The 15,920-nt window shown below is 49.9% G+C and overlaps 1 protein-coding gene across 2 annotated transcripts in view; it reads left to right on the top strand.

Annotated features, from left to right (window-relative positions):
* The window catches only part of IL6R (interleukin 6 receptor), a 63,712-nt gene that overhangs the window by 38,158 nt on the left and 9,634 nt on the right, over window positions 1-15,920 (top strand). For both annotated transcript variants that reach the window (XM_053604502.1, XM_053604503.1), the window contains exons 7-9: window positions 8,744-8,787; window positions 10,668-10,734; window positions 14,847-14,940. In XM_053604502.1, coding sequence (XP_053460477.1) covers window positions 8,744-8,787; window positions 10,668-10,734; window positions 14,847-14,940 — 205 coding nt within the window. The remainder of the gene's footprint in view (window positions 1-8,743; window positions 8,788-10,667; window positions 10,735-14,846; window positions 14,941-15,920) is intronic.

The raw sequence follows: 15,920 nt of genomic DNA, 5'->3' as shown, positions 1-15,920 counted from the left end.
GGCTGGAGTGCAGAGGCTTCATCATAGCTCACAGCAGCCTTGAACTCATGGACTCAAGCGACCTGAGCTCCCAAAGAGCTGGAATAATCATATTGTAGATTGGTTTCCAGGCTCATTTCAGGGCCAAATCTCTCTAGCCTGTGTGTGGCATCATTTAACCAAATTAATGCTTCTTAAATACCTGGCAATTAAAAAAGAGAATAAGATACTCATGGTTAAAAGGAAAAGGTAGAAGTGACATCAGTTTTATCCCACACCTGCCACTTTCTCCCTTCCCTGGCGCCAGGGAGAAGAGGCTGCATATTCTCCCAGATGAGATGATGTGGTCTGATGGCCCTCCTGCCTGGCTTTGTACTCTGGGTTCCTCATCCCTGGTCTCTCCTGTCCTGGAGGGAGCCAGAGGAGTGGGCTTGGGTGTTGGTGTTATCCCAGTTGGACACTGTCATGTACAGGCTCCTCTGTAGGGCCTTTTCCTGTTCATCAAGAGAGGAAGCAACTTCCTACTGAACCCTGTTCTCAAAAGCGTGTTTCCTGCTAAGACCTGAACAAGAAAGGGGTCCAAACTACTCTTTCTTGCTTGGGGAGACCATTTAAATAAGTAGGTTTTGACCTACCTGGTTTCTTTGATTTGTGTGCACTTTGAGCCCAAACACACCCGTTATCTGTGTGCTGAGCGTCAGTGTGGCCTCGGGTGCCTTTGCAGAGGGAAGGAAATCAGCTCCCACGCTGTGCAGAGGATGTGGTCCAGGTAGGGCCGGCACTGCCTTTACCTTTTATCTCGACCACTTAGTTGGGTGTCGTAAGCAACTTTAAGAAAACCCATTTTGTTAGAAAGCTCTTACTTTAAGAAAAACTTTAATTGTAGTAAAATGTACATAGCATTTATCACTTAAACTAGTAGTTCTCAACCTTCCTAATCCCTCAACCCTTTAATACAGTTCCTCATGTTGTGGTGATCCCCAACCATAAAATTATTTTCTTTGCTACTTCATAACTGTAATTTTGCTACTGTTATGAATCGTAATGTAATGTCTGATATGCAGGATGTATTTTCATTGTTACAAAGCGGTCGTGACCCACAGGTTGAGAACCACTGACTTAAACTATTTTTATTTATTTATTTATTTTTTTTTAGAGACAGAATCTCACTTTGTCACCCTTGGTAGAGTGCCATGGCGTCTCAGCTCACAGCAGCCTCCAACTTCAGGGCTTAGGCGATTCTCTTGCCTCAGCCTCCCGAGTAGCTGGGATTACAGGCGCCTGCCACAGTGCCTGGCTGTTTTTTTGTTGCAGTTTGGGGGGGGCCGGTTTTGAACCCGCCACCCTTGGTATATGGGGCTAGTACCTGACTCACTGAGCCATAGGCGCCACCCTATTTTTTTTTTTTTTGAGACAGAGTCTCATTATGTCACCTTCAGTAGAGTGCTGTGGCATTACAGCTCACAGCAACCTCAAACTCTTGGGCTTAAGCGATTCTCTTGTCCCAGCCTCCCAAGTAGGACTACAGGCACCCACCACAATGCCTGAGTATTTTTTGTTGCAGTTGTCATTGTCATTTAGCTGGCCTGGGCTGGGTTCAAACTGGCCAGCCTCCGTGTATGTGGCTGGTGCTGTAACCACTGTGCTATGGGCGCTGAGCCCACTTAAACTATTTCTTTTCTTTTTTTTTTTTTTTTTTTTTGAGACAGAGCCTCAAGCTGCCGCCCTGGTAGAGTGCTATGGCATCACAGCTCACAGCAACCTCCAACTCCTGGGCTCAAGTGATTCTCCTGCCTCCGTCTCCCAAGTAGCTGGGACTACAAGGTGCCCACCACAACGCCCGGCTATTTTTTTTTTTTTTTTTGGTTGCAGCTGTCGTTTGGTGGGCCTGGGCTGGATTCGTACCCGTCAGCTCAGGTGTATGTGGCTGGTGCCTTAGCCGCTTGAGCCACAGGCACTGAGCCATTGTTTTTTTGTTTTTTTTTTTGCAGTTTTTGGCTGGAGCTGGGTTTGAACCTGCCACCTCTGGTATATGGGGCTGGCGCCCTACTTCTTGAGTCACAGGCGCCACCCCACTTAAACTATTTTTAAGGCTAAAGTTATGGGGCGTTAAGTACGTACACATTGTTGTGCTACCATCACCACTTTCCTTCTTCAGAACTTTCTCATCTTGCAAAACTGAACTCTGTATCTGTTAAACAATAACTCCCCATTCACACATCTCTCCCCCAACTCCAGTGCCCACCATTCTCTTTTTTGTGTCTGATTTTGTCTGCTCTAGTTTCCTCAGGTAAGTAGAACCAGACAGTATTTGTCTTTTGGAGACTGGCTTATTTCTTTTTTTTTTTTTTGGCTGGGGCTAGGTTTGAACCCGCCACCTCCGGCATGTGGGACCAGTGCCCTACTCCTTGAGCCACAGGTGCCGCCCAAGACTGGCTTATTTCACTTAGCATAATATCTTCTTCAAGGTTTATTCATATTGTAGCAGGTCAGAATTTCTTCCCTTTTATTTATTCATTCATTTGTTCATTTATTTATTTGAGACAGAATCTCATCTGCTGCCCTGGCTTGAGTGCTGTAGCATCATAGCTCACAGAAACCTCAGTCTCTTGGGCTCAAGCAATCCTTTTGCCTCTGCCTCTGGAGTAACTGGGACTACAGGTGCCCACCAAAACACCCAGCTAGTTTTTCTATTTTTAGTAGAGACAGGGTCTTACTCTTTTTTTTTTTTCAATTGAGACAGAGTCTTGCTTTGTCACCCTTGGTAGAGTGCTCTGATGTCATAGCTCACAGTAACCTCAAACTCTAAGGCTTAAGTGATTCTCTTGCCTCAGCCTTCCTAGTAGCTGAGACTATAGGAGCCTGCCACAATGCCTGGCTATTTGTTGTTGTTGTTGTTGTTTGTTTTGTTTAGCAGGCCCAGGCTGGGTTCAAACCCACCAGCCCCGGAGCATGTGGCCAGCACCCTAACCACTGAGTTACAGCCTCCCCCAACTCCCTGAATTCTCCTGGTGCTGCCAGGGGGCCTGCACCTGCTTGAGCTCCTCCTCCCAGGCTGTTGCCTAGGAAGGTTTGTGTGTTTCTCACCTGTCTGGTCACCTTCCCTGAGTCTGGTCTCAGTTATGGATGTCCCTCTTTAAATTGCTGACATCCTCCCTCTAGGGGAAGATGGAGCAGTGGGGCTGTCTTTCTGGCACTGGGTATGGTCTCCTTTCCTAACCTCAGGTCACTGAGTTTCTTTGACCTGCTGGATTAGTCGTGTAAACTCAGACAGGACACTTGGCTTCTCTTCTCACATAAGCAGCTGAAGACTTTGAGCTTTCCATCCTGTCCTTGTGTAGTTTGGGGCAGGGGAAATCTTCAAAACTCCCCTGGTGATGAATATTACCAAGAAAGAGACCTGTTGCCCCCCTCTCTGCTAAGGCTGAGCAAAGGGAACTTGGGGTGATTTTGATGCAAGAGGGATTTGGGTTGGAAGCTGGGGAGCCATTCTGGAAAATAAGGAGGAGGTTAGAATCTTAGGTGAGAACCTGGCTGTTTGGGACATGTCAGTGCACTAGACACCGTGTCAGTGGGCTTCCCAACCCCAAGCACCTTCAGCTCTCAAAGTCCCAACAGACAGGACACCCTACCTCCCAGCCTAGATGTGGGGTGGCGACCTGTTGAGACACAGAGGTTGTGGGAAGCACGTTGGACCTGGGAATCAGGTGCGACACTGGTGAAGTTCTTTCCCCCCTCAGAGCCTTGGCCTTATCATCTGTAAAGTAGAGATGATATGATCTATCTTGTCTGCTTTGGAGAGTTCTTGTGAGCCCAGTGAAATGGTAAAGCGTACTGCAAATGTAAGTGGATTAGCAATTTCAGGGCAGTGCTGGTTTGGGGATGAGGAGAGTGGGGCTATGGGAATCCCCATCCTGGGCCCACTGCTTCAGACTCTGGAGGGGAAAGGAAGGAGCCAGTTTGGGAAAGCTTTCTGGTGGTTTCGGTATGTGCTGAGGGCTAGGAAGAGGAGTGCCCTGCTGTAACAGTTCTGCCTGGCCAGTTTAGAGGTACTCGTAGCAGGAATAGCTTCATGGAGGAGGTGACAACTGAGGCATGCCTTGAAGGACATGTAGAAGAGTTACAGGTAGTAAATGGGGCTTGTGGGCTGAGGGACAGCAAGTGCAGGGGCCACGCTGTGTGACTGGGGACAGGTGTGTGCATGGGAGGACTGTGGGAGGGCTTAGGAGCTTGGACCTCAACAGGTGCTACCCCTTGGGGTTGGGGCTGGCCTGTACCCAGACTGTGGCCCCAGACTCCTGTTGGAAGCCAAAGCCTAGAGTCGCACCATCTTGGGGCTCCTGCTTTGGCCAGCAAGGCCAGATCACTGCTATCAGCAACCATGGCAGTGGCCCATCAAAATAGTACAGGGTAAGCAAGAGGCGGAGCCCTTAAGAAACAGAGGTTACCTGTGGACAGGGTGGCTGGTCAGCAGCTTTCTTTTGAGTGGAAATTCTCCTGAATTTATCCTCTCCCTGATCATGGGGGCATTGAATCTGGGGGTCCCCAAGAACCTCTTTACAAACAGAGCATGGGCCAGAGCGCCTGGGAAAAGCCCACTAGGCATAAGGGGTTTATTTTTTGCTCTTTGTAAACAATCCCTTTAACTCCTTCTAGTATTCCTCCAGAATGTGCTCATACCAGGGAGGAGGTGCTACAAGTTTGATTTGCACCTGAGGGAATGGCTTGAAGCCAAGGCCAAGGACCCTCTGGTGGGAAAGAGGGAAGTCCCCTGGCCTAGGTCCCTGTAGCTCAGTATCATCTTCTCAAGCCCTTTGTCCATCCATTCTGGGGAAGTTCATTTTGTCCCTCTCCTCAGCACCCTGAAGTGGACCTTCTGGGATTATAGAGCCTTGCTCACACATTTCTGGAGAGGTCTGTGTCCGTGCCTCCTTGTGACTCTGCTGTGCTCCCTTTCTGTGCTGTTTCACTTACCCAGTGGCTCCCACCTGGCAGAGGCTCTGGCTCTGGAGTCAGTCTTGGCTCGAGTTGCTGGCCTGCCCCTTACTAGCCTGACCTGGGGAAGTGCCTCACGGAGTTCAGTTTGCTTGTCTATCAAGTGGGACTAATAACGCCTGCTTGAACCCCTAGCCTAGCCCTGCCTCACTGGACAGTGAGATGGGGAGTGGTTGGCACAGGCCTGGCACATGCAAGTGTGTGATAAATGCCAATGTGACTGTTTTCACCTGTGTCTCCAGCTGAGCCTGTCTCCTGAGCTCTGGATTCCTGTCTTCCCTCGGCCCAGCCTGTGCCTACATCCTCCCTCCCTCTTCACATTCTCAGCAGGACCCAAGCCAGACACACCGACCACTCCTCCCAACCTCCCTGCTGCTGAGCAGGGAACCTGGTCATCATGCCAGACAGTTCCCCTCTCAGCTCAGCTCAGCTCACCTCAGCGGACTCTTGCAGTCAGCACTCAGGACGGTCTCCTGCCTGTGTGCGCACACCCCTGTATCCTTCATGCCACTGTCTCAGGCATCTTTCTAAATCACAAACAGGCAGGGGAAGCTTGAGCTCCTGAGTTGGTGCAGAGGGCCTTCCAGGGCTGTCCCGCCACCTCCCACAGGCCCACTTAGCCTCCCACATGCACCTCTTACCCAGCGCCTGGGAGGATGCCCCTTTGTCCTGTGCCCTGGTCTGAAGTACTCTGCTCTGCGTTCCTGGCCCACCCTCCTCCTGCACCCTCCCCTCTGCCTGTCCTCCCTGTGCAGCATGGTTGTTCCCAGACATCAGAATTTCACTGGCTTGTAAAATTTCAAAAGAATTCTCGGGGACCAAGTAAGATGACCAACTTTTAATTTTGCTAAGTAATGACATAAAATTAAACAAGTAAAAAATAGCTATTGCTACTTGCCACCACCATTATTTTATGAAAGAGCATAACCCCCGGGTGAAGGTTCATGGCAGCCCCACCCCCGGGACACACACAACGTTTCCTTGTTCTCCTCCTTCAGCCTCAGACCAATGATTCATTTTTCCTTAGAAGACTTCTGGCTCCTCAGGGAGGGTTACTTATCTGTGCACGAATGGAGGAGCAGTGATTAACTCTCTGCTGGTGGTTAAAAGGCTATGAAGAAAGATGTGGAGAAGGATGAACCGGGTCCCACTAGCTTTTTTTTTATTTTTGCAGTTTTTGGCCGGGGCTGGGTTTGAACCCATCATCTCCGGTGTATGGGGCTGGCGCCCTACTCCTTTGAGCCACAGGCGCCGCCCTCCCACTAGCTTTCCTCCCCTCTCCTGTGCTTGTCAGGCCTTGTGGTTTATTCTCACTTTTACCCTAAAAATCTGAGCCACCATCTCTGGAGCACATGGGTGTCAGTGCTCAGGACTGAGGGTGGAAACCTTCCTTCCTGAAGCATCTCTCTGAGTTTGGTTTTAAAAACCCTGATGACTAGGCCCCATCTCCAAGATTCTGAGGCTATAGGTCTGGGGTGGGATCTAAAAGGCTCTAGCTGGTGCTAAGTGTGGCTGGGTTTGGGCAACTCTGGGCTACATGACATCCATGGTCACTCGTATTGTTTCCAATCTCCTGGTTGTAGCTTCCATACTAGTGCCCCACACTCTCTGGTCACTCCCTGCTGTGACTCTAACTGTTCTTTGCTAGGCTGAGCTGGGAGAAGCACAAAGAAATGAGAACCTGGTTTCTTCCCATAAATTCTTTTTTTTTTTTTTGAGACAGAATCTCATTATGTCGCTCTCGGTAGAGTGCTGTGGCATCACAGGTCACAGCAACCTCAAACTCTTGGGCTTAAGCGATTCTCTTGCCTCTGCCTCCCAAGTAGCTGGGACTACAGGCACCACTACAATGCCCAGCTATTTTTTGGTTGCAGTTGTTTAGCTGGCCTGGGCCGGGTTCGAACCTGCCACCCTCTATGTATGTGGCTGGTGCCGTAACCACTGTGCTAAGGGCGCCAAGCCCCTCCCATGAATTCTTATGGCTTATTTATGGTCACTCTCTCAGTGTGACCTTGGACAAGTTGCTTTCCCTCTCTGGGCCTCTGTTTCCTCTCTGTATAATGAGGAGGGCAGACATGTTCTTACGCCCTCCCCCCTTGTGGCCGAGGTGCTGTGCTCCCTTCCTGGGGTGGTGTGCTTCCACTGGGAAGTGTCTCCCTAGAAGAAAAATCAAGACCATCCTCTTTCCCCACCTGCTCCTGGCTCAGAGAGGCTCATCTTCTTAGTATAAATCATTTCTGTGGTATTTTATAGTCTTTTTTTTTTTTTTTTTTTGGAGTTTAGAGACAGTTTCACTTTATGGCCCTCAGTAGAGTGCCATGGTGTCAGGCAGCTCACAGCAACCTCCAACTCTTGGGCTTAGGCGATTCTCTTGCCTCAGCCTCCTGAGTAGCTGGGATTACAGGCACCCACCACAACGTCCAGCTATTTTTTTGTTGCAGTTTGGCCGGGGCTGGGTTCGAACCCGCCACCCTCTGTATATGGGGCTGGCGCCCTACCACTGAGCCACAGGCGCTGCCCTGTTTTATATTTCTTAATGGAAAAATGAGGAAATGACAAGAAAATATTTTGAAATCCAGAGCATTCCATCCATTGCCCCTCGGGCCCAGGCTCTCACTTGGTCTCTCTTTGCCAGAAACCCTTCTCCTCAGGAGTTTGTGCAAACATGCTATTCCCATGGAGGGAGGAACACAGCCCTTCTCCTGCAAGGTGCACTATACCCATCCAGGCAGATGAAAACATGTTGCTTGTTATATATTTTTATTGCAAGAAGGTGCACAGAAGGAAATAAATACATTAATAGTGCTCATATCTGATGACATCTGTCCTTCCATTTATTTCCTCCTGTGTGTAGATGTATAGTATTATGATATAAATGTCTTGTGCAATAAATAATGATGTAAATATGTTTCCTTAGAAACTGTGGATCAGGGCGGCGCCTGTGGCTCAGTGGGTAGGGCGATGGCCCCATATACTGAGAGTGGCGCGTTTGAACCTGTCCCCAGGCCAAACTGTAACAAAAAAAATAGCCAAGTGTTCTGGTGGACACCTGTAGTCCCAGCTACTCAGGAGGCTAAGGCAAGAGAATCACTTAAGCCCAGGAGTTGGAGGTTGCTGTGAGCTGTGATACCACAGCACTCTACTGAGGGCGATAAAATGAGACTCTGTCTCTAAAAAAAAAATATATAGAAACTTTGGATCAAACCATATAAATTTTTTCTTATTGTGCACTTTTTTTTGGTTTTTGAGACAGTCTTGCTATGTTGCCCTCAGTAGAGTGCTGTAGTGTCACAGCTCACAGCTCAAACCTCAAACTCTTAGGCTTAACCAATTCTCTTGCCTCAGCCTCCCAAGTAGCTGGGATTAGAGGTGCTCACCACAAGGCCCAGCTATCTTTTGTTGTTGTTGTTGTTGCAGTTGTCATTTTTGTTTAGCTGACCTGGACCAAGCTGGAACCAGCCAGCTTCGGTGTATGTGGCTGGCGCCCTACTCACTGAGCTATGGGCACTAAGCCATCTTATCTTGCACTTTTCATACAATGTTATATCATATCTTCAATGGTCCAAACTACTTGTATTTTTAAAGGCTTTTGCATTACGTGGCTCTGTCCTAATTTATGTATGTTGGATATTTGGTTATTTCCAGTATTATGTTCTTTTAAATAACATTGGGATGAATTTTTTCTGTTTCTGAAGCAGGGGCCGTGAGTCACTAATAACAACCTTCCTTCAAAAAAAAAAAAAAATAACAACCTTTCTTCCATCCGCAGAACCCATGAGTACTCCTGCAGCGGAGGTGTCCATCCCCACGCAGGTGAGCTCACGCTCTCAGAAAAGGCTGCAGGTCCTAGTGGTTAGGAGTGAGAGAGCTAGTACCATACAGATTTTGGTTTAAATCTCAGCTCTGCTGCTTACTTGAAGTGTGGCTCTGGGTGAGTCGCTTGTCTTTTTCAAGCCGCTGTGAAAGGGGACAACAGCAGTTCTCTTGACCCAGTACTACAAAGTGTGGAGTAGTACGGACCTTGTATGCAGAACTGCCCCGCATCCAGAGGCTGCTGTCTCAACTCTGAGCTTTTGGACACCACTAACGGCTTAGCTTGAGATGCGGATCAGTCCATTTAAATCCCTCCCCTGTGGACTCCTGGTGTCATAATTTATTGGAAAGAGGATTACCTCTGAAACTGCTTAACAAATTCTTTGAGTAATCCAATTTCCCATCCAACTGTATCTCCTCCTGTGGTCCGTAAACCCTTAAATGCTAAGCTGAGAGACATTGCCATTTGCGAATCTGGGCAGTACAGGAAGGAGCCTGGGGCTCCAGGACGTTATCTGTGCTTGACATAGGACTGTCCAGACACCTGCAGGGACACCCCAGGCCTGTGGGGCTGGAGAGCTCCCAACATAGCTTCCAGGGGAACTGACCCCCTGAACTGTTAGTTTTGCATTTGCTATTTCTTCTTTTTTTTTTTTTTTTTTTTGATAGAGACAGAGTTTCACTTTATCGCCCTCGGTAGAGTGCTGTGGCCTCACACAGCTCACAGCAACCTCCAACTCCTGGGCTTAAGTGATTCTCCTGCCTCAGCCTCCTGAGTAGCTGGGACTACAGGCGCCCACCACAACACCCAGCTATTTTTTTGTTGCAGTTTGGCCAGGGCTGTGTTTGAACCCGCCACCCTCGGTATATGGGGCCCGCGCCCTGCTCACTGAGCCACAGGCGCCGCCCTTTTTTCCTGTTTTTGAGACAGGGTCTCACTCTGTCACCCAGGCTAGAGTGCCGTGGTGTCAGCCCAGCTCATAGCACCCTCAAATTCCTGGGCTCAAGTGATCCTCTTGCCTCAGCCTCCCAAGTAGCTGGAGTTACAGCTGTGCCACTTTGCCTGTCTAATTTTTCTAGTTTTGTTTGTTTGTTTTATTTTGTTTTAGAGACAAGAGTCTCACTTTGTTGCCCTCGGTAGAGTGCTGTGGCATCGCTGCTCAGAGCAACCTCCAGCTCTTGGGCTTAGGCGATCCTCTTGCCTCAGTCTCCTGAGTAGCTGGGACTACAGGCACCTGCCAGAACGCCCAGCTATTTTTTTTGTTGCAGTTTGGCCAGGGCCAGGTTCAAACCCACCACCGTCAGTATATGGGGCCAGTGCCCTACCCATTGAGCCACAGGCATTGCCCTTTTCTAGTTTTTTTCTTTTGATACAGAGTTTCACTTTGTTGGCCCTCAGTGGAGTACTATGGCATCATAGCTCACAGCAGCTTCAAACTCTTGGGCTGAAGTGATTCTCTAACCTCAGCCTCCCAACCTGCTATTTTTAGAGATGGGGTCTTGCTGTTGTTCAGGCTGGTTTTGAACCCTTGAGCTGAGGCAATCCACCTGTCTCAGCCTCCCAGAGTGGTAGGATTACAGGCGTGAGCCACTGTGTCTGACTAATTTTTCCAGTTTTTGTCGAGAAAGGGTCTTGCTGAGGATGGTCATAAACTCCTGGCCTCAGGCGATCCTTCCATCTCAGCTTCCCAAAGGGCTCGGATACAAATAACACAAATAATAGTGAGAAATTAGCAGGAAAGTGAGGTCAGATAATGGGAGGCTCATGAGCAGAGAAAGGAAGGCCCTGAGTGGAGCAGGGAGGGGTCTTGCTCCAGAACCACTCTGCATGATGGTGGTATCTGCAGCAACCAGCTTATGGTGAGGAATGTCTCTTTTAGGAACCTACTACTAACACAGAGGACGAGGATGTGTACCCTGAAGATTCTCCAAATACAACAAGCCCAGGTAAGGACTGGATATTTTGTATTCCTATGGGCTGAGGGACTCAAGGTCCCTGCAGAAAGTCCTTTATTATTTGGACAGATTGGCGGAGGACCAATGACAGAGATGTTCTTTTATTCCTTTATATGTTAAAGTGGGAGGAAGTTTGTTGAGGTTAGCTAAGATATAGTGAAGAGACCATAAGAACAGTGGGACAAATCAGTGAACTATCTCACGATCAGCCCACAATGCACGTGAACGTGCTACGAACAAAATCAGCCAAGTCTGATGTGGAATACCTGCTGAGGAACCTTTCTTTGGGGAGCCTTTGATTTCAAAGCTTCTGATTCCCTACCTGCAAGACCCCAAAATTTAGCAACATTTGAATCAAGAATAATCCCAAGTCCTGCTACATATCGGGGACTCGTAGAGTCCAGACTCCAGAGGTCCAGCACGTCCGCAGCTCCATCTGTCAGTTCTTGGGCTTTGTGAGGAAGTCCTTGGCCTTCCCCTTCCCTGGGCAGGTCTGCCCCCTCCTAAGTACAAAGCCCTGCAAGTGCAGTGCGCCTGTGCAGTGCCTGCTGAAACCTGGGGCTGAGCTCTGCACAGCAGGGTTCCAGAGGGCAGAAGCCAGCCCTGCTCTCAAGGCTGCAGTCCAGTGGGCAGGCCTGGCAGAGGAAACCAGTGACTGATACGGAGCTGGGTGTGGGGGGCCCAAAAGGAAGCACAGAAAAAGCAAGAGGAATCCTGGAGGAGGTGCCATTTGAAATGGGCCTTGAATGGTACCTATTGGATGGCAGGGGCTGCTGTGGAAGGGAGAGGGGAGCTCTCCACCCACCTCACTGGCCACCTTATCCAGCTCCTTATCTATGGGCCGATAACTCCTGATTCTCTGTCTTTACCCCAACCAACTGGGACCCAGACTCCTACGTCCAACTACCTGGTTGATATATGGGATACCTGCTAGAGACCTCCGCTTAACATGTCTAAAAAAGACTGCCGATGCCTCTCCACCTCTCCAACCCACATCTGTTCTTCTCCATCTCTGGTCCCACACTCACTGGGCCGCTCGGGGTTGGGGGATCAGGCCTGCTTCCTCCTCACCCTGAGGCTGGCCTCTCAGCAGGCCCTGTCAGTTGTACCTTGAGATATGTCCAGAGGCTGACCCCTTCTCACCACCTCCAGTGCCAATACCTGGTCCATCACTGCTGCCTGTTACCCTGCAGGGCTTCTGCAGTTGCCAGGTGGTCTACCAGCTTCTTGTCGTAACCCCCAAGGGATTCTTTTCCAACCAGCACCCAGTGTGACCTTGAAAGCACAAATCTAAGCTCTCTCTGGCTCAGTGCCATCTTCCCCCAGAGTAAAAGCTCCAGACTCTCCAGGGAGCCCCAGCAGAACTAGGTGGCCCCTGTCTTAGCCCTAGCCTCCCCAGCGTCCCCTCCGCTCTTCCCCTGCCGTGCTATCCTCGTGCTCCTGCACAGGCTCTCTTGGGCCTTTGCACCTGCTGCTTGCTCGGCCTGGACGCTCCTCCTCTGACCTCCACTTCGCCAGCTCCTTCTTACCTCTCAGGCCTCTGCTCACACGTCCCTTCTCAGGGAGCCCTTTCCTGAAAAATTAAAAACAACAACAACAACAAAATCATATTTATTTTTCTCTCTCCCTTGATTAGAATGTAAGATCCAGGAGGGAAAGGACTTCTCTGTTGTACCTTTATCTGTATCCTTGAGGCTTAGAACAAAGCCCAGCACGTGATAGGCACTCTAAATATTTGTTAAATGAAGGAGAAACAAATTTTTTTTTTTGAGACAAAGTCTCACTTTATCATCCTCAGTAGAGTGCAGTGACATCACAGCTGACAGCAACCTCAAACTCTTGCGCCCAAGTGATCCTCTTGCCTCAGAATTCCCAGTAGCTGGGACTACAGGAACCCACCACAATGCCTGGCTATTTTTTAAATTAATTTTTTATTATTTATTTATTTTTTGAGACAGAGCCTCAAGCTGTCACCCTGGGTAGAGTGCCGTAGCATCACAGCTCACAGCAACCTCCAACTCCTGGGCTCAAGCGATTCTCCTGTCTCCACCTCCCAAGTAGCTGGGACTACAGGCGCCCGCCACAACGCCCGGCTATTTTTTGGTTGCAGCTGTCATTGTTGTTTGGTAGGCCCGGGCTAGATTCGAACCCATACATCTCAGGTGTATGTGGCTGGCGCCTTAGCTGCTTGAGCTGTAGGCACTGAGCCTCGGCTATTGTTTTAGAGGCAGGGTCTCATGCTTGCTCAGGCTGGTCTCAAACTCCTGAGCTCAAGCAATCAGCCCGCCTTAGCCTTCCAGAGTGTTGGGATTATAGGTGTGAGCCACTGTGCGTGGCCTTAAGGAGGAACAAATGTAAAAGATGATCAAGTATCAATAAACACTCAAGCCAAACACACTGTTTTCATTACATAGCTTCTGCTGTCAAGAAACAGGGGCATAGCTGGGGAGACCTATCCTTGCATCCAGAGCTCCTGGGCTCATTGACCAGTCCACCTCCTGAGGACATCTGATGACTGGCAGAACCTCTTCATCCACAGCGGATGTCCTTTGGGGCAGAAGAACCTGAATCCTTGTTCATACCACTGTGGCTATTGCAGCCCCAACTGAAGTAGGGAGTGATGGTTTTGTTTAGATGTGCCTTTGATCCAGTCCAGAGCCTCAGGCAGTTGCAGGAAGGGCCTTCTCTGGGAGGACATGCTGCTGGTGGGATTGTGCCTTCCTCTGTGTGGGAAGGTGCTGTGAGAACCTGGAACCTGGGAGTGTGGCAGTGGAAGGGGTACACTGGCCCCACTTTCAGGGGGGTCAGTCTAGAGGTGGCACTGAAGAAGTAATCAAGTGGTGCCAATCAGGTGGAGTGGGGTCATTGCTCAAAAGAAGTGACATCATCTATTCTGAGACCCAAAGGCCATGTGGGGACTGGACGGCACAGGGGTACAGCCAAGGTGGGAAGGGCATTCTAGGAAGAAAGAGAACATGGCAAATAGGAGAACTGGGTGAAGTTCATGTGGCTGGGGCTTGAGCCAAGCAGGGGAAAGGCAAGAGATGACACCCCAATGGAGAAAACTGCTTCCAAATACTTGATTCAAAGCATCTGAGTCTCTCTGGCATTGCCCTTAATGGAGCTACCATCAAGCAGGTCCCCAAAGCCTTCTGTTTCTTATCCCCGCTCTGGGCCTTGTGGGGGCAGGTGGAATACCACCAGAGAAACCGCTCTGAAAATGAGTGGGAGCCTGTGGCTGGCCACAGTAGCTCAGAACTCTGAGCTTGAGGTGTGTCTCTTGCCAAGTGGTGAAGCCCTGGTGTCTGACAGATGCTGCTGGGTGCGGCTCTTCGGAAGCTGACTGTAGCCAGAAAACTGTAAAGCCTGTCAAGTGGCCTGCTGGTTAGCACAGCTGTTTCCTCTTCCAGGGGTGGGTAAGGTTCCTCTGAGACTTCTGACGGCTCTAGCTAAGTGGGTTTCTCTTCCTCCTCCTGCTCCTTTTTTTTTTGAGACAGAGCCTCAAGCTGTCACCCTGGGTAGAGTGCTGTGGTATCACAGTTCACAGCAACCTCCAAACCTCCAACTCTTGGACTCAAGCGATTCTCCTGCCTCTGCCTTCTAAGTAGCTGGGACTACAGGCACCTGCCACAACGCCCGGCAATTTTTTGGTTGCAGCCGTCATTGTTGTTTGGCAGTCCGGGCTGGATTCGAACCCGCCAACTCAGGTGTATGTGGCCGGCGCCTTAGCCAGTTGAGCCACAGGTACCGAGCCTTTTATTTATTTACTTTTTTTGAGACAGATTCTTACTATGTCACCCTTGGTAGAGTGCTGTGGCATCACAACTCACAGCAACCTCAAACTCTAGGGCTTAAGCAATTCTCTTGCCTCAGCCTCCCAAGTAGCTGGGACTACAGGCGCCTGCCACAACGCAGGGCTGTTTTTTGGTTGCAGTTGTCATTGTTGTTTAGCAGGCCTGGGTGGGGCTCGAACCCACCAGACTTGGTGTGTGTGGCCGGCACCCTACTGACTGAGCTACGGGCGCCGAGCCCTCCTGCTCCTTTCTCTTCCTATTTTACTCCTATTCATTCTTTCTGCACTATTTTTTTTTTTTTTGACCTAGTGCAACAGCCTTCTTCAGAACCACTGCCCATGTTCCTGGTAGCTGCAGGAAGCCTGGCCTTCGGGACGCTCCTCTGCATCGGCATTGTCCTGAGGTGAGATGGGTCCTGGGGATGACCCCGTGGTGTCCTCCTCTTTCCTCTGCCCATCAGTCATCAGAACTTTACAGAGTGTTCATTCATTCTGCACACCAGCACTCACAGCACAACACCAAGGGTACCTGCTGTGAGACCAAGCCTTGTTTTGGGTGCTATCAGAGACAAGGGTTATGGGACAGACATAGCCCAGGGGGAACCAGACACACAGAGGCATGGTGAGAGCTGAGAGAGACGCTGTGCTAAGGCAGACTGACCTGTGCTGAGGAGAAGGAGGAGTTAGTCTGATGAAGAGGAGAGAGAGGGTTCTAGGAGAGAAGCTTGTATGTGACATGTTTGAGGGTGTGTGCATGTGTGGACGTGTAGCAGTACAGGGGAGGGGACAGTGGGGAGGTAGATTGGAGCCAGGTCATGAAAGGCTTTGAAATAGCTTGGAAGGGTTTTAGGCCTTCTCTTGAGTGTAATGAGTACCCGTTGGAGGGTCCTAAGAAGAAGCTGGTTGGGTTTGCAGTTTTAGGAGCTCATTCCCCATGCAGCTGGGAGAGCAGATGGGAGAGGGGAAATGGACAGTGTGTAGGCAAAGAGACCGCAGGAGCCCGCTCCAGAACCATGGCGGTGGGCTGGAGAGCCAGGAGTGTATTGAGATATCTTTCAGAAGTAGAGTGGCAGCATTCGATGATGATAAATGAGGAGGAGTCACAGTGACCCCCAGGTTTCTGTCTTCGGCACCTGGGCGGGTGGTGGTGTCACTCACAGAGCAGAAATGCAGAGAGAATACAAGTCTGGGTGGAAAACGACCTTGTACTTTGGAGCCTTCTGAGTTTGAGGTGCCCATGAGAATCTCAAGTGGACATGTTTGGTAGACACATCAGGTTGTCAGTGGCATGTAGAAGTCATTAGAGCCATGGGAGAGGTGAGGATGGGGTGGGTGACAGGGCCTTGTGAAGACCCAACACTGGAAGTTGGGGAGGAGCAGGACC

The sequence above is a fragment of the Nycticebus coucang genome, chromosome 10 (assembly GCF_027406575.1).
Source record: "Nycticebus coucang isolate mNycCou1 chromosome 10, mNycCou1.pri, whole genome shotgun sequence".
NCBI lineage: Eukaryota > Metazoa > Chordata > Mammalia > Primates > Lorisidae > Nycticebus > Nycticebus coucang.
Note: the sequence above shows the minus strand (reverse complement) of the source record. Positions and strands in the feature narration are given on the sequence as shown.